General features: G+C 40.6%; 1 protein-coding gene across 1 annotated transcript; it reads right to left on the reverse strand.

The window, feature by feature from the left end:
* Positions 1 to 5,727: 5,727 nt before the first annotated feature.
* Positions 5,728 to 17,779, reverse strand: lmo4b (LIM domain only 4b). The gene is made up of 5 exons (XM_008407746.2): positions 17,203 to 17,779; positions 15,168 to 15,408; positions 10,131 to 10,227; positions 9,892 to 10,047; positions 5,728 to 6,678 (listed from the first exon to the last, which is right to left on the reverse strand). Exons 2-5 carry the CDS (start codon positions 15,401 to 15,403, stop codon positions 6,670 to 6,672), a joined length of 498 nt encoding a protein of 165 aa, XP_008405968.1. The 5' UTR covers positions 15,404 to 15,408; positions 17,203 to 17,779; the 3' UTR covers positions 5,728 to 6,669.
* Positions 17,780 to 21,063: the final 3,284 nt, after the last annotated feature.

The raw sequence follows: 21,063 nt of genomic DNA on the forward strand, positions 1-21,063 counted from the left end.
TGATGTCACAATATTTTTTTTACTTGCAAGAGTCGTCTACAGTAGAAGGAGGGATCGGGTCGGTTGGCAGGCTTTTTTGTTTGTCGGCCATATTGGATTTAACTAAAATTATTTCTTGCATTTGCAGCTGATGGCCAGTAGTTGATAGTGTATTTTATAATGCATTAGTGTCCACCTAAGTGGTCTGTGTGCATTTATAACAGAAATCCACAAGAACCACAAGAAAATGGCTTTTAGATAGCTGTCCATTGTAGTGACCACTATGCATGAAAGGGTTAAAGACGCAGAGCAAACCCTGAATAATTGCAGAACTATGTCCAATAGAAGCTGCTGTAGTCATAAATCTATTACACGTGTTTAGCATCTGGAAAGTGTTACTTAGATTGTTTCAAAGAGAAAAAAAAACAACAAAAGCTAGCCCAGCAACACATCGGCTGTTAGCGTCTTCCAAACCACCTTGACATAAATGACATTAAAAATAAATAAATTTAAAAAAACTAGCGGCAGAATGGAAACATAAACTAATGGCAAATGAATACAAGGTGGCTAATCATGAGTAATCCAGTTGTGGAGCATCAGCAGACTCCCCAGCGGGAGCAGAAAGGAGCTGGCGGTTGGAGCGCAGTGATTTCCCTCAGGCAGATGTGCCATTTAAGTATGCCGCATTGTTATGAGGGAGATCCATTAGCCCCTACATGATGTGACACATCAAAGCAAATTCTCACATATGGATTATTTGTAAATCATGGTTTTTTTTGTTTTGTTTTGGGTTTTTTTCCTCCCCAGACTTAGCCAGTTGATGCCAAACTATAAGTTCATTTTGTAAATTGACATATGAGCTCTGAGTAGGCTGTATGTGTTGATGTGTGTGTGCATGAGAGTATAAACAGCTTAATAGAAGCAAGCGGATTTCATAATGGAAATGGCTGTTAGTGGTGCACAAAGTAGTCCTGTTCAGACGTGGATTACCGAGCTCACCAACCAGAGAGCCTTCTGTTTCAAACGCACCGCCTAAAACAAAAACAAACAAAAAAAAAAAACAGCTCTCTGCCGTCTGCGAGGCGACTTCGGTCCTCGCCGCGTCCATCCTGTTTTACAGTTTCAACTTAAATCGAACACAACCTCTAAAGAGGTTCAAAGTAAAAAATTATTTATTTATTTTAGTTTTTTTTTTTTGCGATGATCCAAGCATTAATGCCGGCCACGTTTTAACGATTTTACAAAGCTTTACCCGCCTAAGAGGTTAGTTTTAAGTGCTGCGTGGAACCGCCTGCCAAAGCTCCATTTGAATCGGACGTATAACCGTAGAATTATCCCCAGTTGTAGTTCTGGTTCAGATTTTCTTTCTAAATCTATTTGCGTCGCTTGACTGCATTTGCGGTGAAATTCAGCTGCAGTGGTGAGATATTGATGTTGCAACAGAAAACAGCCTGCATGGTGGCTGTTTAGTGACATTTTGTCATAAAGTTTCTTCTCCTATTGCAAAAAGTTCGACTATTGCCCTGTGTAAGTGCATTTTGTATCTAATTAAACTTTTTTTTAAAATAAAATGTCAATGTATTATTCTGTTAATTCTATATTTTAATATTATAATAAAACATTGAACTAATATATAACTTGTTAAAAAAAAACAACAACATGCAAGTAACTGCAACCACAAACATCATATTTCTTTATCTTTTATGAAAAGGACCAGCAAAAAGATGTGTATGCCCTGTCAAGGGCACTGCTAGCTAAAAAGCTAGTTGCGTTAGGACTAATTTTAATTGTAAATATTCCTCTAATGCTAAGGCGCTTTGTCAATGTAGTATTTAGTGGAAGCTAATGCTACAGTGCTAAATTCAACTATGTCTTTTGCATCGTCCTCAAGTTACCGAATAAAATTTGTAATTACAAACTTATCTGCATGGTTTGCGCTTTATTCAGCTGAAAGTTTACAAAACAAAAATTAGCTCTTTAGAATTTATGGAAAAAATTATTTATGTGCGTTAAGCATTTTTCAAATCCGCAAAAGCGCTAAGCTAAAAATTAGCTCTACTGATAGCAAACTCTAAGCAGTTTGCTAATTACCTTGTTAGAATCGGACGTAAAACAATTAAGCTAAATTCTGGGGAAGCCCAGAAGGAAAGCAGAGTCCAGTTAAGAATCAGAGGTAAAACTTGGAATTTACAGAAAGGCGCTAAACCACAAAGAGGAGGCAAAATGTGCAAGACTGACCAAGGCATACCCCACAATGTTGGCAACTTCAGCAATTCACTTTCCATCAGTGGTAGACCAAATACCCGAAAAATATTCTGGCAAAACAGAGTATTTTAGTATGTCACTTCAACTCATTTCAACTCAACACTATTATCTCATTGTGAAATAAGCTAGGACTACTTGTCTGGCCTCAGGTCATTGAGCGCTGAGGCAACTTGACCAGAGCAACACCTTGAATATTCTCTTTCTTACAACCATTCCATTGTCGATTTGACCCAGCATAGGTCAAGCTTCAGCCATTGGTAAGGTCGACTCAGTGAGTTTAAGACTTTCAGGTTTCTGTAGCTGCTGGGAATCGTCTACATCGTCTGTCCTCCACCTACATGTTATATGCATGTTTATGCTGCAAGGCGCCCCAAATATCTCTATTGTTACAGTGAATATGCCATTGTGCTACACAGACAAACATGATTCTTGCAAACTTGGAGTGGGCGAACAGCCTTGAGTATAAAGAGAAAACTTTCTGGTGCATCCAGTCATGGAATACCAACAACAACCGTAAAGGGTTTTAGCTTGTTAATAACTTGAATTTGTAGATGGTTGGACTTCAAATTGTTTGCGAATTATCTTTTGAACTCTTCCCAGACTGGAGGGAGTTAAAAATGACTTCACTAAGATCATGGCTGGTGGATAAGAGTGGATTGTTTTATACTAAAAACACAGATTCAATTAAAGTATGTCACTCAGTCCTTCCTGTTCTTCAAAGAGGAAGGACTGTAGCAGTCTGTGTTACAGGATTTCTGAAAGTTTCTGACAACACTGTTGATTTAAAGCAGAGATTGAAACTGGTTGGAAGCGGTGAGTTTCTTCAAACAGCAATTATCTGTCTCATATTAAACCATCAGGACAGGGTGATCATTCCAACGAATATGGAACAAACGTCTTTTTGTAAAAGTTGCACACTGCAGCTTTACGTGCAACATCAATAAACCGCTTCATCTAGCTTAATACGGCTGAAAAAACTTTCAACTCTGTGCCGCTGTCACCTCCCTAAATGAATCAAATCAAAAAAGTGTTACTTACCTCCTAGATTAAAGCTCAATCATTCCAGAATCAGCTCGTCTGGTGCTAAACCCACGAGGCCAAGAGCAGATCCCCTCGTGCATGAAATTTCAATTTAGAACCCAAGACACTGTTTACTCTTTAGGCCCATTTCCTCTCCCTACTTGAGCTGATTTCGGCATCAAAGTCTGCTTTTGTACAGCAGCAGCATTGTTTCATCAGCAGCAGCAAGCGAGGCTCACCGGCGGCTCCACACTGTGCAGATAAGTGCATCAGCTATTACCGGGTCCCTCCTTCAGACCTATTAGGTCTTGCAAGGACTTCAAACACCAATTTGTTCTGCAAATAGCCCATTCAATTTGTGCCCACCAAAGAGAGACACCTCTCTCCCTCTCTGCAGTAATTGAATCTTCAAAGGGAGATTTTCCTCCATTTCTTCCAGGTATTAAAGTGATGAATAGCAAACGGTCATCTGAATAGAAAGAGAGGATACATGTTTATCCATTTTCAGTCAGGCGCTGATCATGGCGCCTTGATGACTGCGGGGTTGGTAATAGGATTGAAGGGGGTCCTCGGTAAGAGTCGCTCTTGAACGCAACATTGCTTTGTGGTTCTACGAGCTAGCTGCAGCTCACCGCAAACCTTTCCGGGTAATAAGGTGGTGGCAGCGTGGAGGGATGCTCTCCGGCAGCAGGTAAAGGGAAGCTGGTTGGAGTCGAAACGGAAAAAGTCAAGGATAAAAACATAATTTTTCCACACAGCAAACACACGGACGACGCAAACGTCAAAAGACAAATGCAACAGAAAATGGCTTCAAATAAAAATTTTTTTGCAATCATAGAAAATAGAAAAGAAAGAAATTCAAACGAAAAATGCTGCAAATAGCAGAAACATCTAGAAAAATGAAAAGGTGCACCATTGCTTCGAAAGGCGAAAGTCCTCCAGACCACTGGGGGGAGTCTGGAGTAGGTAGTATAACCTATATAAACAGCTACGTGTTCAGTATCACAAAGACTGCGGGTTTCAATCATAGGAATAAACGCCTCATGGACCGCTCTCGCCTATTGACGCTGACGACATTTAAGGCGGCCATCTTGGAGCGGTCCACCACTCCACTCAGCTTTACGTGTTTAGCAAGCAAAATGACGTATCAGCGCATTAATCGATCATAACACGCTTTTTTGTTACTGGAAACCATATTCAAACATCTATCAAAGCTACATTTATAAACAATTGTATTTTTTAAGTATGTTTTTAATACATAGTTCAGAATATTTAAATATGCTTAGTGGCTATAACACTAGAATAGGAATGGAATATTATGATATTGATGTATGATGAGCATATTACAAAGCACACAGCCGTTCATAATTTATTTAATAAATTATTTAGTAATATCAATACATATTTATATAACTACAAACACAAATAAATAATGATTAATAATGACACAAATAAATAATGATTAATGCTAAATAATATATAATGTATGTATGTATGTATGTATGTATGTATGTATGTATGTATGTATGTATGTATGTATGTATGTATGTATGTATGTTGGGAGCGATCTTACTTTTGACAGAGTGAAAGAATTACATATAAATAATAGTCTTTACCACCTCTGTAAACTTTGCTGGTGAATGTAATAACGCACAATATAAGTTTTATAATATATGTTACATTGTTTCATTTCTAATGTAGGCTATTGTGTCAGATAATCTAAGTCAATGTTAGAGAATAATTAATTTTTTTAGATTTACAGAATCTCAGTTAGCCTTCATAGCGGGGCTGAACCCCGTATTACACCAAGCACTATAGCTAATATTAGCTGGTATCTCACCGGTGGACATAAATACAGTAAAGTAATATTCTAATCACAAAATATACACAATAATATGTCCATCTTACTTGTGAAATGTTGTTTGTGGAGCCCTCACATCAATAATCCGTCGATCTGAACAACAATATCCCTCAGTGCTGAGGCATCCTCTGCTGTTTTGGTTGAGCAAAGTAGGAGGGACGACCGCCGTATTTCCTGCGCCGGAGCAGCCAATGCGGGGTCTACTCTTATAGTATGTCTATGTTTTCAATGACATGAAGTATAACACACTCAGGCCCATGTTCCTATGGTCGTTATTGAGAGCCTGATCCCATACGATATTTTTGTCGACTCCCCCTAGTGGTCTGGAGCCCTTCCAATTAGTGGATCCAGTTAATAGCATTACATAAGTGCTGTGTTTTTTGTTTGTTTTGTACTAATTGCGTTGTTTTCCTCCTTGCTCCCATTTCCTGTTTGCACAGTGATTTTTCTGTTGCATTTGGGGGGGTTTGTGTGTTTTGCAGTTCCAGCTGGTTGCAGTGCGTTTCACTGGTTTCTGCAAGTTTGCGCTTGTTGGTATTTGTCTCCAATGCACATTTCTCCCTAAGAAATATACATACTAGTCACAATGAAATTGAGGAGGCTTTAAAATCTTCCAATACTTTTATTATTTAAATACACCATACGGGAGCAAATGTCTCGGAAAATATCACAAATAAATTTCTCTTTCATTCATCATTTATATGTTGGGAATGATATCTACATTTCTGGCTATGAGCAGAACTTCTTCAGGTTGCCATGGTGTAAAGGGAAGGAGCCGGATGCAGGGGTCAGATGTACTGTAGCCACACCTGGACAACAACATTTACATGCATACTGTACATACATGGTAGCTTTACAAATACACCACAAGTGTTCATGATTTGTTTTCCACAAAATGCCACAGATATTGTATTTAAACCCCATTCATATATACATATACATATGAACACATATATGTATATATGAATCAAAAACAGAAAGAGAACATATTCCCCCTTTTTTTGACAACACTTAAAATATAGAAAGTGAAATCACCACGTTTCTGGGAAATGAGGATAGAAAAGGAAGAGAGGGAAAAAAAAGAAAAGTTCCCGCTTTTCCCCCAAAAGTGTTTTTAAACAAATGTGCAGCGTTGAAAAGTCTGCAACTCTTAAACCTAATTAGTCTGTTTTTTTTTACTTTTCTCTTTGCTCAGTCACAACATCCTCTCAGTCGGTTTCTTTTACGTCCTCTCTACCTGGAGAGTCCCCTTCTGATTACGATCAGTGTTAAAACTCCTAAACGTTCCCGAGCGTTCTCGTCTCAGTTGTAATAAGTGCAAATATCCACCCAGATTTGGGGAAAAGCCGAAGGTTGAAGGCTGGGAGTTAGGGGGCGGGGCCTTGAGGGTTGCGGAGATGAGAAGTCAGGTTACTGGTTAAGATGGGCGGAGGGTTCCTTTAGGGCGAACGGGCCTGGGGTGCTGCTGATCCACGCTGTCTCAGGTGACAATGAGGAAGGGCTAAAATGAAGGCACACATCCTGCTTCCTGCACAGCTTCCCACCTAACACACCTAGCACGAAAAACAAACAGAAATGGGAGATTAGCAACGCACCAATCCACTTTTTTCACTTTTCATACTGATATCTGAAGTTAGTATTGGTCGATACCGATCTCATACAGAAAAAAACGGTGCTGAATTGACTTAAAATTTCTTTTTTTTCAATTTAAACAGACATAAATGTACTGAATTACAAATGAATTTGATAACTAACAGCACAGCACACTTAAATACATCAATAGCTTCACAAGTAGAGATGCAAATGTTTGTGATAAGCGATTCAATTCAGATTTTTAGGGCAACGATTTGATTCAGAAACAATTTTTGATTCACACACTGTTTTTCTATTCAAACAGTCTAGAGGTAGTTTAAATTATCTGACAACAGGAAAAGAGTGTAAACAAAACCATCAATTATTTAAAACAATTTGATAGGTTTCCAAACTGTATCAAAATTCACCAGTTTATAGTCCAACAAATATAGGTTTACAAATGAAATTCTGTAACTTATATTACCAGTATTAGGCTAGCTTACCTGGTTTAGCTTTGTCATAAATAAAAAAAATCTCAAAGTTTCAAATATAATTTTACAAAAAATTAACCAAAATCTATTTTTAAGCATTTTGAAACTGTCCAAAATTCACAGGACAATATGTAGATGTAAAAATAAACTGCAACAAGCCTTTTAAATGGTACGGAAAGTGCAATTAGAAATTCTAAATATAATATAAAAATAAATAATAAACAATGACACCTCTCAAAGCACGAATCCTAGAATTAGTTTTGAATAGATGTGCTCTTATAGATCTCAGGCGCATTGTCACCGATGCTCGGTCTATCATTTTTGTTGAAATCAGAACTGATAAAGATATAAACATTGGATTGGTGCATCTCTAACAAACATCTTTGGTCAGCATTAAAAGCAAGACGTTGAAGTGTTAAACGTGTCCACTCCCCTCCACCTGATAAATACATTTTCCACTAGCGCCTGTGTTTAATTTATTGATCAGCCAGGCTTTGAAAACCATCTGGTGTCCCATTTACTTAGCACCGACTCAAAAGTGCCTTCATGAGGCGATTCTCTTTGGTATAATTAGAAGCACGCTCCAGCATAACTGCAGGAGGTGCTCAAGCCTGTGAAACAGAAATGCAGGGGGAGGAAACACTATTATCTGTCTTGGTACAAAAAAAAAAGAAGAAAAAAGAAACAGCTTTAAACTTTTTCATCTTCCTCGTGTTTTTCTCTGTGATTCTAAGGGGTGATTTACTTCCCCCCTCCCCTTCATCCTTCAAATCACTAGGAGGGCTTGAGTCTATTAGTAATTGCAAACTCCGACTTTGGGGGCTAATTAAAGTGACTGACGCTGGGAGGGTCTTCCTCCCCTGGGTCAAAGTGAGCTCTGTTGGAGAGAGGTAATTTGTCTGCTCTGAACAAAGAGATTAGGCAGGAAGAAGCTGGAAAGGAAGTTGAAGATATGAGCTCAAAAATGATCGCCGCAAAAATTGCAAATAATCAAAACGACTGCGGCCTGATGCATTGGTGCCGTATTGATTCGGAGGTCCGGAGTCCTGCCAGATTCTGCTAAACGTGCCACAATGTGCTGGAGCAGCAGGATGATCCTCCACGTTTTCCCATGTGGAGCTAACAGAAGCATCCACTGAGCGTTTCTGTTTATTTAAATATTCTCTCCTCTCTCCGCTATAATTAAAGCACCGGGGCCAATATTCAGATTGCGTTTTAGCATCAATAATGCAGCACTTTTTTTTTTTCTCCCACTACAATTGATGTCGGGGGCATAAATAAACAATGAAGCTTCGTATTTTACTACGCCGGCCGTGCTAACGGAGACGCTCTTAGCGCGTGGCTGACGACTTAAACAGACGTTTAAAATTAAGCTAGATAATACAACGGCTTTCAATTTAAATGTGAGGAGCTCTTAGAGCTCGGCGAGCCGATCTGTAAAAGTGACAAGCCCTTAAAAGGCCTTAATGGAGTTCTGCCTCTCCTCCACTCGCACGAGCACTCAAGGTGAAATGCATGCTCCCAATAATATGATTCCTCTTTTAGTCTATCTATGACACACTCCAAACACTCCCCCCCTTTCCAGGTTTCTCTCAGCCTGTGTGTATCAATAAAACTCCTTGTTTTGAGGCAGAAATGATTAGATCTCCAGCAGGCAGAATGGAGTTACTCTGAAGAATGAAGTTATCCTTGTATATGATTAGGCGTTTTGTTTTGCTTTCACTGGAAACATCAAGATGGAAGTAGTGATGACGGTTCTGGTGATACACTAGCTGCCCGGGGTGATCCAGTTTATCCACACAAGGTCATGAAAATATGCTTTAAAGGTACTTCTCTGTTGTAAATACTCTCAAACTAATGTGCGACGACAATACAACACAAAGCTTCTGCAGGATTTCATGGAATACGTTTTTAAAATGAAACAAAACAAAACATGGATGCCAATTATTGCTCTGCGACATCACAAGAGGCTAGCCGACCAAACAGGCATTAGCAAACGTTATGGTGGTCGAGTTTCGGCATAGACTTTGAGGTGTTTGGGTGATAAAGGTCACGGTGGACCTTTATCACCGTGACCTGATAAAGGTCACGGTGTAGTAGTTATGGGCATTAGTGGCCCATAACTACTACACTGTAGTTATGGGCATTAGTGGCGCCCCCAGAAAATGTTCTTAAGGGGCAGGGCCAGACAAGGCCAGTAAAATTCCAGGCTGGTCAGAAAAAAATGTTATTCATAAAATTTAGGGATGAACGATAGATCAGCACTAACATTAATACCAGCCAATATTAGTCATTTTTTAACATGTCGCTACGTTAGCTTAGCTTAACTTCTCTGGTTCTAACTGACTCTAAAAAGTAGTGGTAGAGGACCACAGGAGTTCTGGAGGAAACGTGTAGCATTCTACTACTAAATAAACACGTTTAAAGGCGGAATCTGATTTTAAAATATTAGAACAAATGACTTTGGTCATGCACACATGATCAAAGGCACGTGTTCTATCTGTGACAAACTATATCTTGAGTGATTTTTCACCAGTCTGGTATGTAGTTTTAAATACTTTGTAGAAACAGCACAAAAAAGTGTAGCCAAAGAAACTTTGAATAAATTATTGAGTTAAAATGTAACAAAGCCAGTTCCCGCTTTTCTCATTTCACAATCTATAACTCACTAATAACAAACTTCCACCAGTGCAGCGGCCTTACCTTCTGGTCAGGCAGTAACGGGTTCGTCTGCAGAGAACTTAAATGGCCGTTGATGAGCGCTGTGGGTCTGTCGTGTTCGCAGAAGAGGCTGCCGTTGATGTAGTGGAACCGATCCCCAGGAACAAGCCGGTTCCGGCAGGTGGAACACGTGAAACACTTTGGGACAGGAAGAGAGGAACCAGATTACTTACTTACACACACCACTAAACACGGGTACATGGTGGCGGTTTTGGTTTTACCTTGAGATGGTACACATTGCCCTGCGCCCTCATCACCAACTCACTGGCTGGAATCGACTGACCGCAGGCGCTGCAAGCTCCACTGTTCCCAAATAACCTGAGAAAAGACGGAGTGAGAAGAAGGGGGGTTACTCTGCGTCTGCGTAGATTTGCGTAATGAACTGTGGGAACCCACGCTGTAGCTTGCCAAGTTTTCTATTCTGCATGTCTCGACTCTCTTATGACTGAAAACACGAAGAAGAAGAGATGGAAGATCAACAGGAGGATTGAATCCTTTTAAGCTCTTCTCAAGCATCTCATGCTGAGACTACGTATTACTTTTACTGCATTTTTCTTTTCTGCAACCCAATAATAAGCAGGAACATAAGACATCAGGAGCTAAGAGGATTTGATTGTACACCCAGGCAGGGACGCAAAGCTTTCGCCATTAGGACTCATGTGAATGCTCTGTCAGTGCCGTGTTTCCATTAGAAACCCCGTAGCTTCTCTGGTTGATATATAATGTGCATGGGTTAACCTTTTCAATCATGGTGTCAACACTTTAGATTTGCTTCTGCTCATCTCTTTCGTCCCTAACCTTCTCTCTCTCTCTCTCTGCCTCTTGATAATGAAATGCTTGCTCCAGCTTCCCTTCTATCTTCCTTCTGAGTCCACAATTTAGATTACTTCATCTCGGTGAGCAGCAAACTGAATGAAATTTCGATTTGAGCAGAAAGTAATTTACTGGGATCTGGACCCATTTGTCATCATATCTCACTGGGTGTTTGCTCTATCACTGCACTTTTCCTAAGCAATCAAATAAGACCACAGCATCTGACATGCTCCGGAGAGAAGGGGGAGAGAAAGAAAGAGAGAGAGAGAGAGAGAGAGAGAGAGAGAGAGAGAGAGAGAGAGAGAAAGAGAAAGAAAGAGAAGGATGAAAAAAGGATGGGTGGTGGCAGTGGATCAGATAAAGTTGTTTGGCTTGAAAGAAATAATAATAAAATTAACAGGAAACCCAAGAACGTCTCGTCCGTTTTACGCTCTTGAGGAAGTTTTTCTTCATGAAAAGTATTTAAACGGAATCAGGGAGAGAATAATACGTGTTTCTGTCATATCCCCCCTTCTCCTCCCCGAGCGGTCGTTAAGATACGACTGACAAAAACAAAACAAAAGTAGGAGCTCTCAGAGAAAACGGCTTTCAATAAGACGGCACCGGGCGGAAGCAAATTTTGTTTTGTTGGCATCGTTTGGAAAGACTCCGTCAAAACTCAATTTCAGAAACTAATTAAATGGAGACTGTTGCCGCGACGCTGCCAGTTTTGGGCTCTCTCGGAAACAAATGTGTGTGTGTGTGTATATATATATAAAAATATATATTATTTATTTATTTGTATATATTTAAATATATAACTGGTTTTAAGAGACGTGACGATACGAGAATGATTCCACAAGAAAGCGTTGGGGTTTTATCAGCGTGAAAGCTTTTTGAGAGGTGTTGAAACAAAGCCTACGAAGGTCCACGAAGCAACACGAAGCAGGTTAATTATTTTACCAGGAATGGAGAGGTAGAGGGAGAACGGAAAGGAGTGGTGGGAGGGGGGGCAGCTCTGGATACTGTTTGATTTAAGGAGCCCAGGCCTTTAGGTGCTCAATTAAGTTGCTGTAGCATTTTGAACTTGGGCTCTAATGGCCCCCCTTCCACGGCTCGGGACTGAAGTCGACACGGCGGGTCAGCATAATTAAGGCCAAGGGGACTCCTAATTACAATGACACATCTGGTTTCTGCTTTCCCTCCTCTCACAATAATCATAATAATAATAACAATAATAATAATAATAATAATAATTTTTAAAAAACCAGTTACTGACAGCGTTTCAAGAGAAAACGCTTTGATTTATCCCTTTCTCCGAGTAGATCTGATTAAATTAAATATCAAAACACCAACAATCAGAAAAAAAAGAGAGAAAGGAACCCATTCCGAGCTGTCTGTTGAGTATATAGGCGATGACTATTGGATTTCATTTCAGCAGTGACTGCTGGGTGAAATATAGCATGGCTTGCTGCTGGGCTGTCTGGTAAATGCAGACCTCGTTCGCCGAGACCTTTGAGTAGGGTAAAATTACCCCCACAACAATGATTTCTGCAACACAGTCCATTAAAAATGCCTCTCTACATCAGCAGCCAAAGCACCTTAAAAGCACTAGGCCATATTGATACTGAAGCGAGGCTTTGCATAATGGCAAGAGCTGCATTAGAGAGGAGGGTGTGGGGGGGGATTGTGAGGATGACGGAGGGCTGGCACAGATCGTTGTGTGTGTGTGTTTTGGGAGCAGGGGGTTGAGGGAGGAAGAGAAGGGTTTGTGTATGTGTGTGTGTTGGAAGTGGAGGGTGGGATCAGCCAAATTACACTTGGTTAATTCAGAGTAACAGATCTGGCCCCAAGTGAATTGAAGGCCTTGAATTAATTCTGATATGACAAATCAAGATAAACGTTTCCTCTAAATTGCATGCGATTTAATTAATTTCTGAGATCCCCCCCCCCTTTTTTTTTCCTTTCCTCTTCCCTGGCCCTAATAAGTTCACATTCTCTCATGCTGTCATAGTGCTTGAGTGGGCAGACTTCAAAGTGATATTAAATAACCAACTATTAGATTTACCTCACACGTTCTATTGGAAAAGTGCCATTTAATTACCTTGGCTTATTCAATTAAGCCGACCGCATTCTCTCCCGAATCCAGCAGCCGCGAGTAAATTAATTCCCCCCTCCGCCAGCCAGCGGCCCACAGAAATAACATCACCTCTGGCTGGAGACAACACGAGGCGCAACTTTCGCTTGGAAGTTGAGGTGCCGCCCTCTGGACCAGACACAGCTGGATTTGATGCCTAAAAATATATGTTGCATGTTCTGTTTGGAAAAGTCAGTCTGCCCCTTTAAGATAAAGAGCAGAGGAGGTGGAGGGGGGGAGCAAATGGCCTTCACAATAATCCCTCTTCTCTATCTGTCTTTCTCTCCTGCTTCTCTCAAAAGCCAATTTGGTTAATTAAATGTTTTGTTTGCGGTGCGGCTCTCATTCATTTCGGACACGTCACTGGTAGCGGATACAAGCCAGGGACCAGATCTCATTAGATAAAACCCATCAGGACTAAAGGAAATGGAGGGGGGACTATAATTAAAGCATTTAATTGTGTAGACTCACTGTCACATGCCTTCTCCCCCCCAACACATCAACCAACCAACCAACCACCACTTCTGGTCTTATCTCTACAGAGATCTCTCCGTTCCATAATATGCTTTTCAGTTCTTCCAACCAAGCACGCTCTCATTACAAGTGGAAAAGGTGTATCCACACACACACATACACACTCACACCCAAATCTCCATTTCTCCCTCACACACACACACACGCCCACGCACGCACACACACACACGTATGCACTCGGCTTTCCAGTTTTAATTATGTTATAGTACCATTATGAATGAAGTACCCCATTGACTTCCCTGTGTTTTTTATGAGGTGGGAGTAGGAGCTGAGAGCCACACTTTACCATTTCAATTAATTGTGCAGTTTTTTTTTTTTTTGGTTGTTTTTTTCCCCCCCTGTTGACTGCAGTGTTGTTCCGTCTTCACTAAAACATTGAGTTGAGCTGTATTTTAACTTTCTAATATGACGCCCACCCATTCTCAGTGGTATCTGAAAAGATTCAGAGTTGAATTCAGAGCCAGATTGACTAATTTCACAAGATCAGGTGTCATTTCCTTATCTATAACTCACATCTACAACTCAGTGGTTCACCTGATGTACTATGATTTGATCTGTTAAGTAAAATGTCTTCGTCTAACTCGGCACATCAACCATGGAGGGAATGTATAACTTTCTTTGGGTTGTTGGTGTGAAACAACCCAATTCTTTTTATTCATGTTTACAACACACCAAATATGTTTTGTGAGTTTTCATTTTGCTAGATCACTCAAAAGCTACATGAAACAACCTGAGTTTCCACCAAAATCCATCTCTGACTGTCTTGCAGCCAGGGCCGGATGTAAAAGGATGTGGGGCCCTGGGGCTGGAGTCGGTTTTGGTGTCCTCCAGTTAATGGTGGGCATTTATCGTATTATAATTTATTGTGATAAAATTCTTGTCATAAGAGTTTTGAGTTAGCATTTCCTCGATAAATTCCAGTTGATGTAAAAAAAAAAACAGCCTAAAAAATGTTTTTACTATTTTCTCCATTGTTTTTTTTCCCATGAGGGCATCAATAAATGTCAGTAAATTTGAAAAAAAAAATTAAGTCAGTTTAGTAACATAATTCACAAGTCTTTAAGTATGTAGCATCCTGAAGAAGATTCTTTCAAATAGGAATGATTTTCAAGACTTAATTTGTTTGTGGTACTGTGAATTCTGTCATGCAGTTATTTAAAAACTAAGTAATACATTGGTTTTATCATCATTTTTACCTTTATCACAATAGGACTAAAAAATATTGTGAAAAAATGTTGTATCACCCATCCCTACCTCCACAAAGAAAAAAATATTTTACTAATGCAAATTACAGGACATTAACAGGTAGCCCCTATACATTAGTAGGTATGAACTGATTGTAGGTTGAATACGTCCTGTAGCCAATAACTCCATATTGTTTCCAAAGAAAGTGACTAACTTTATCAATTTCAAATGCTTGAATATTGTTTATATTAATGAAAACCCTAAAATAATACAACTCATTTGATTGGGGCCTTTGAGTTTTGAGTTAAGTGTAATGTTTGCAAAACATCCATTCATTAAAAATTACAAATCTTTGGAGCCCCACTCAAAATTGTGGCCCTGGGCTACCGCCACTTTCTTGCCCAGCTTGCAACAGTTTAAGAAATCTCTGCTGAAAACTGATCAAAAACCCACAAAAACTGTTTGACTCAGTGGTGCCAAACAGGGAAAAATCCCACCAATTTTATCCTGGTGCTCCTTCAACCTGCTCGGAAACCTTCTGTCAGTAAGTCAACTTGTTGACACTTAAAAGCAGGACGAAATTGAGCACAAAACGTCCTGGCTTCCTCACCTGATGTAGTCGTTTCTGCAGAGGATCATGCCGCTTTTTGTGTAGCACGACGTGCCTATTTCGCCCAGCTGGGCATGGCAGCAGGAGCACTTGAGGCAGCGGCTGTGCCAGTAGCTGTCCATGGTGTAGAGGAGGAAGCGGTCAGCGATTTTGCCCCCGCAGCCAGCGCATCGCTTCCAGGACAGGGAACCCGTCCCCACCGCTGGTGGCTGGCTGTTGCCTCCGGGATTCACCATCGTCTCTTTAAGAAAAAAAAAAAAAACAGAAAAGGTCAATGTCAGACTTACCTTTTACCCGAGAGAAAAATTTCAGCAAAATACCAATGCACAAATGAATCGGCGAGGGTCGAAATCAGCCAGTTTTCCCCGATTATTGATCGTCATATATTATTTTCTTATTCATTACATGCATCAAAGCGACAAACTCCCACTTCCTCAGATTTATAAACACTGTAATTGGCAGCACTAACCTTATGTTTATAAAGATGCATCAACACCGATTTCTGATTTTTTTGGAGATCTAATTCCATTTTTTTTTATTCACACATCACCAATGTTATCAGATTTTTTTTATTTTTTATTAATCTGCGCACAGTGCATGACAATATAATCACTTTCACCTTTGATATATGAGTCCATGGATAACAAATGTAGTAAGTTCTAAGTCCTGGTGCAATTACTTAAGTTTTTTCAGCTGTGAAGGCAAAACTGGCCTTTCCTTGACCGACTAACTGGTGCACATTCACTTTTTTTTTTTTTTTTCAATTTAGGAATAAATTATCAGATGAAGATTGAGATTTACACTCGCCATAATCATTTGAAGAATGAGTCGGGATCTGGTATTTGCGAAAAAAAATAAGATTTCAAAGGACAGGCAACCAAAATCAAAACACAAAATCGGTATTGGTCAAGCCTGATTGGTTCATCATTAAGTATAATTTATGCAAACTAAAACAAAGAAGAAGAAAAAAAGTAATTTCATCTATTAACAGGTAGCAAAGTCCAGCTTTCTCAATACGCCGCTCTAATGCCAACTTTCAATCCAAAAATCACAACACAATCCTAATAAATTCTTATCTTCTTTTCAGTCATTTTATTTTTCTCAAACATGAAACACTAAAGCAGAAGCGGATGAAGCTTTGTCACTCCAGTTCCCTGTTTACTAGCAGTTGATACTAGCTGGAGCTTCAGGAGAAGAGTGAGACATGCACAGCCCAGCACTGAGACTTTGCAGACAAACCTGCTGTAATGACTGTAATCTAATGATTCAACCACAAAATTAATGTGGAGCTCTTTTAGATGTAATCCCTACCAATTTGATCAGGCCTGACTCGCCAGGATAAAGCAAAAAGAAAAAAAAAATCTTTGTTGAAAGCCAGGTAGGCCAATTAGAGTTAGGATGGGGGGGGGAGAAGAGGGACAGGAAGGGAGGGGAGAGAGGGAGATAGAGAAAAGCATTCAGTAAGCCCATTAGCGATGGCTCTTAGGGACAAACCACTGCCTACCTTAGTGCTGATTAGATCTAAAAGGAGATGAATTAAAAAAAAGAAGAGAGAGCTGAAAGTGACCCCCTGGATGAGCAGGACAGACTATAGTCAAGTTTCATTTAGGGGAGGGAGTTTCTGGGGGTTTTCTTAGCTGAGGGATAGAAGGGGCAGGAGGGAGGAGGAGCGCGAAAGACGTGTGTGTGTGTGTGTGCGTGTGTGTGCGTGCCTGTGTGAGAGAGTGGAAGGGGGTTGGCTTTTAACTTAAATGGGCTAACTCAAGTAATTACACGACCGTTCAATTTGGGCAAAGAGACCAAGACGTAGAAATACAATAGAGGGGAGAGGGATGAAAACGCTCGTGGCTGCTTCTTCGAAATGGAAAATAAGCTATGCGACTTCATATTGGAGTTATTATGGAGTAATAGCGTGGAAATTGCATAATAGGTGATAGCATGATAGCATAAAAGGCGCAGGCGGAATGTAATACTACTATAGCATTCCAGCGGAAAACATAAACACACCGTGTAGCTGCAGGACTCAAATACTCACCTTGTTTGTTTTTCTTAAGCGTAATTGCAGTAAAGTTGGCGACGCAGTTGAACAGGTTGGTCCCAAAAGCAAGTACAGTTAAAAAAAAAAAAAAAAATGAAAGAAATGAAAGAATTACGTGGACGCAGTACCGCGCGCGCTGGCCTCGAGCTCCGCGCGACAAGCGGAACCCAGCGCTGAACAACCCGAGTCGGTTTGTTCACAGGCAGCAGTAGCAGCAGCAGCGCGCGGACCGGAGAGAGAGAGAGAGAGCAAATGGAGTTTTCAGATAGTATTTCCACTGGATGTTCGCCCCTTCTGCTGTCACCGCTTTACTGCTTTTTTCTGTTTGCTTAGAAACGAAAGGATTCCACAGCAAGACGTTGTGTGAGGTCTCCGCATGCCGTAACGTTCCCCAAAAAGCTTGAAGTGCGTATTGTGGCAAAAATAGGGGGTAGAAGGAGGGAAAAAAAGGTGGAAGTGGAGGAAGAGCGAGGCAGGCGGAGAAGATGAAAACTGACTGTCCGCACTCCGTCTAGTCTGGTCTCGTCTGGTCGGTGCGTCCCGCAAGCAGCTTGTTCTACATGTGTCGCTGACAGCAAGAAATCTCCAGTAAAAACCCTCCTTAGGTGTCTGACGGAAGCGACGCCTCGGCCAATCAGCTCGCAGTCCATTTAGGAGGAAAACAATCTCAGCCAATCAGGGAGAAGTGATATTGACTGGACACACAGACATGCAGGAATGGAAACGGAGGTAAGAGAGGCTGGAGTAGGTATGTCAAAGGTGTGTGTTGAAAACAAGCTTATAAGAGCCAAAAGCCACAAAAATAAATAAATAAATAGCATCTGTTTAAGTTAAGTTCTAATTCTATACTTTTTTTCTAATTAATGTTTCGATAATAATACTGAAAATATTTATTTAACTGTATACAATAGGTTATTTAAACGATTTAGAGGTTGGTAGGATCACAACGAAAGCAGCTCTGCTTTTATTCTTACTGCTCCCTTTAAGAACATTTTCAAATGCGCCACAAGCTGCATGGCAACACGCAGTAGGTTACATTCACCTCACGTCAGAGTTTAATTAGTTGACATTCAATAACTACTTAGTTTACTGAGGGTGACTCCAACCTCTGGGAAATATCAGGGCTTTACAGCTGCGTAGTGGCGCCATCGTCTGTCACTGAGAATAATAGCAGCGAGATCGGCTGTCGTTTACAACCTCATTAAGCTGCAGGTCATTGGTTTCAACACCTATTAAGGCTAATCTGCAAGACCTCGATTTGGCTGAGATCCTTTAATTATTTCACTGTTGCAGGCTGTTTTTTAATCTATGACCGTGTTTGATGAGAATATTGTTTTGCTGTATGGTATCTAGCCACTTCTTAAAAGAGAGATAAGAACTTTTCTTTCTGTTGCATGTTGAGTGCCTTGGCAAAGTATATATACCCTAGCATAATTTGTTAGGTTACAAACACAACTTTTATGTTAATTTTATTGGGATTTGATGCGACACAACAGAATGTAGCATATGGGTCCAACGTGAGGAAAAACAAAATATTCGAAATATCCATCCATCCATCCATTTTCTATACACCGTTGTCTCTTAATGGGGTCGGGAGGGGTGCTGGTGCTTATCTCCAGCTAACGTTCTGGGTGAGAGGCGGGGTCACCCTGAACAGGTTGCCAGTCTGTCACAGGGCAACACAGAGACAGACAGGACACAACTATGCACACACACACTCACACCTAGGGAGAATTTAGAGAAACCAATTAACCTGACAGTCATGTTTTTGGACTGTGGGAGGAAGCCGGAGTACCAGGAAAGAACCCACACATGCACAGGGAGAACATGCAAACTCGATGCAGAAAGACCCCAGGCCGGGAATCGAACCCAGAACCTTCTTGCTGTAAGGCAGGGGTGTCAAACTCCAGTCCTCGAGGGCCGGTGTCCTGCAACTTTTAGAAGTGCCTCTGCTGCACCACACCTGAATAGAATAATTAGGTCATTAGCAAGGCTCTGGAGAACTGAGGAGGTAATTAAGCCATTTGATTCAGGTGTTTTGTACCTGTGGCAAATCTAAAAACTGCAGGACAGCGGCCCTTCAGGACTGGAGTTTGACACCCCTGCTGTAAGGCAACAGCTTTATATTCGAATTAGAAAACCAAAAAATTCTTAAAATATAGTTTACATTTTATTAAACCCTACTTACTATTTAAGACCAAAACTGAACTTTCTGGACATGCAAAGTGATGTGTGTTCTCAAAAACCTAAAACTGCAAATGACCTTGTAGACAATCCCCACAATTTAAACAAGGTGGTGGCAGAATCATGCTGTGGGCATGATCGTCTTCAACAGGAACGGGGAAGCTGGTGAGAAGTTAACATGAATGGAGCTACAGACAGGAAATCCTGAAAGAAAATCAACTGCAAAATGCTTGATACCAGTATGGAGGCTCACAAAGCGACATGACAACACTAAACATTTAGGTCAAGGTTCAGTGGAATTGTTCTGATCAAAACATGTGTTGGAAGTGGTTCAGTCAAAGTCCAGACTTGTGGCATGAGTTGAAAGTTGCTGTCTATGCTCTCCGTCTGACATGACTGAGGTTACAAAGATTTAGCAAACATTCAAGTCTCTAGATGTAAAGGTAAGCTAGACTTGCCACCAAAAACTTACATCTGTAATGAATCAAAAACTTGTTTTCTATAGCATCGACTAAGGTTGGAGTGTGACGAGATCTTGTCGTACAAAATCTCACCACATGAAAAGATCCCAATGTTTCTTGTTGAGGTGAGTGCTATGCTAGCTCATGAGCGCTAGCCAGTTATGGTCATCATGGCTTTGCCTGTTGAAGTTGTAACAACAGATGTTGTTTGGCAGCATTTTTGGCTTACAGTAGGAACTATAAATGCTAACAGAGTCACAGACAAGACAGGATGTAAACAACACCTAAGCCATGCAAGTAGTTCAGACGCTGAAAGAGGCAGAAAGCATTGCTATAACAACCGATGAGTGGATGAACCTCAGGACCTTTTTTTCGGCCTTAATGTGATCGTTGAAGTTTTCTTGAAAGTAATAATCTTTTCTCGTGAACTCAACATCATCTTGTCTTGTGAGTTTTGGGCATTGATAAACCTCTACTCAGGCGAGTGAAATAAAAGCACACATCGGAGCATTCAGACTTTTATTTTCTGAAAACGACCTACAACCATGTGTGTTAATCTGGTCTATCCCATGAGATTCCAATGAAACGTCTGTGGTTGAAGCGTGACAAAACACGAACACGTTCAAGGGGGGATGGGAGGGTACGCACTTTCATGAGTCATTGTTGGTTTGAGTAAAAAGAGCCGTAGCAGGAAACATCTGGTGCAGGAGTGAAGATGATTGCCACCGGTGAAAAAAGTTGACTTAGAGAGAAGTTACCGGGCTTTGAGGTTTTACATGACAAAACGACGCCCCACACCCCCTCCGGCTACGGATGTGTAAAGATGATCTTTTTCTTGACTTTAATTGTTTAATTATTCTTGTGGCTCTGAGGAGATTGCGCTGCATCTAGCTGATTTCCCTTTGGCAAAGCCAGCGATACTCCACCTTGGGTTCAGCCACATTCTCTTGACACTCTCATCAAGCCTCACTCACGATGGAACAAAAAAAAAAGCCCACAGAAGATTGCAAAGAATGTCTTTTCCACCAAGGAATGATTAATTGATTTAATTGATTAAAACAGTGAGAAACTCTGAAATGAATTTGAAAAGAGGCCTCACAGGAAAAGCTTTGTTTGTTCCAGGCCTATTTTAATGAGCTTTTCATCACTGGGCAAGAAAAATTACTTTCTGTGTGTGTGTGTGTGCGTGTGTGTGTGTGTGTGTGTGTGTGTG

Source organism: Poecilia reticulata, linkage group LG4 (genome assembly GCF_000633615.1).
Source record: "Poecilia reticulata strain Guanapo linkage group LG4, Guppy_female_1.0+MT, whole genome shotgun sequence".
Classification (NCBI taxonomy): domain Eukaryota; kingdom Metazoa; phylum Chordata; class Actinopteri; order Cyprinodontiformes; family Poeciliidae; genus Poecilia; species Poecilia reticulata.

Bases quoted from the DNA above. Each gene is read 5' to 3' on its own strand.
- lmo4b (XM_008407746.2), bottom strand. From the start codon at position 15,403: ATGGTGAATCCCGGAGGCAACAGCCAGCCACCAGCGGTGGGGACGGGT. The intron at 10,228-15,167 runs GTGAGGAAGCCA...GTCTTTTCTCAG, and splicing joins TGCAGAAACGACTACATCAG to GTTATTTGGGAACAGTGGAG. The intron at 10,048-10,130 runs GTAAAACCAAAA...CCTGTCCCAAAG, and splicing joins GCAATGTGTACCATCTCAAG to TGTTTCACGTGTTCCACCTG.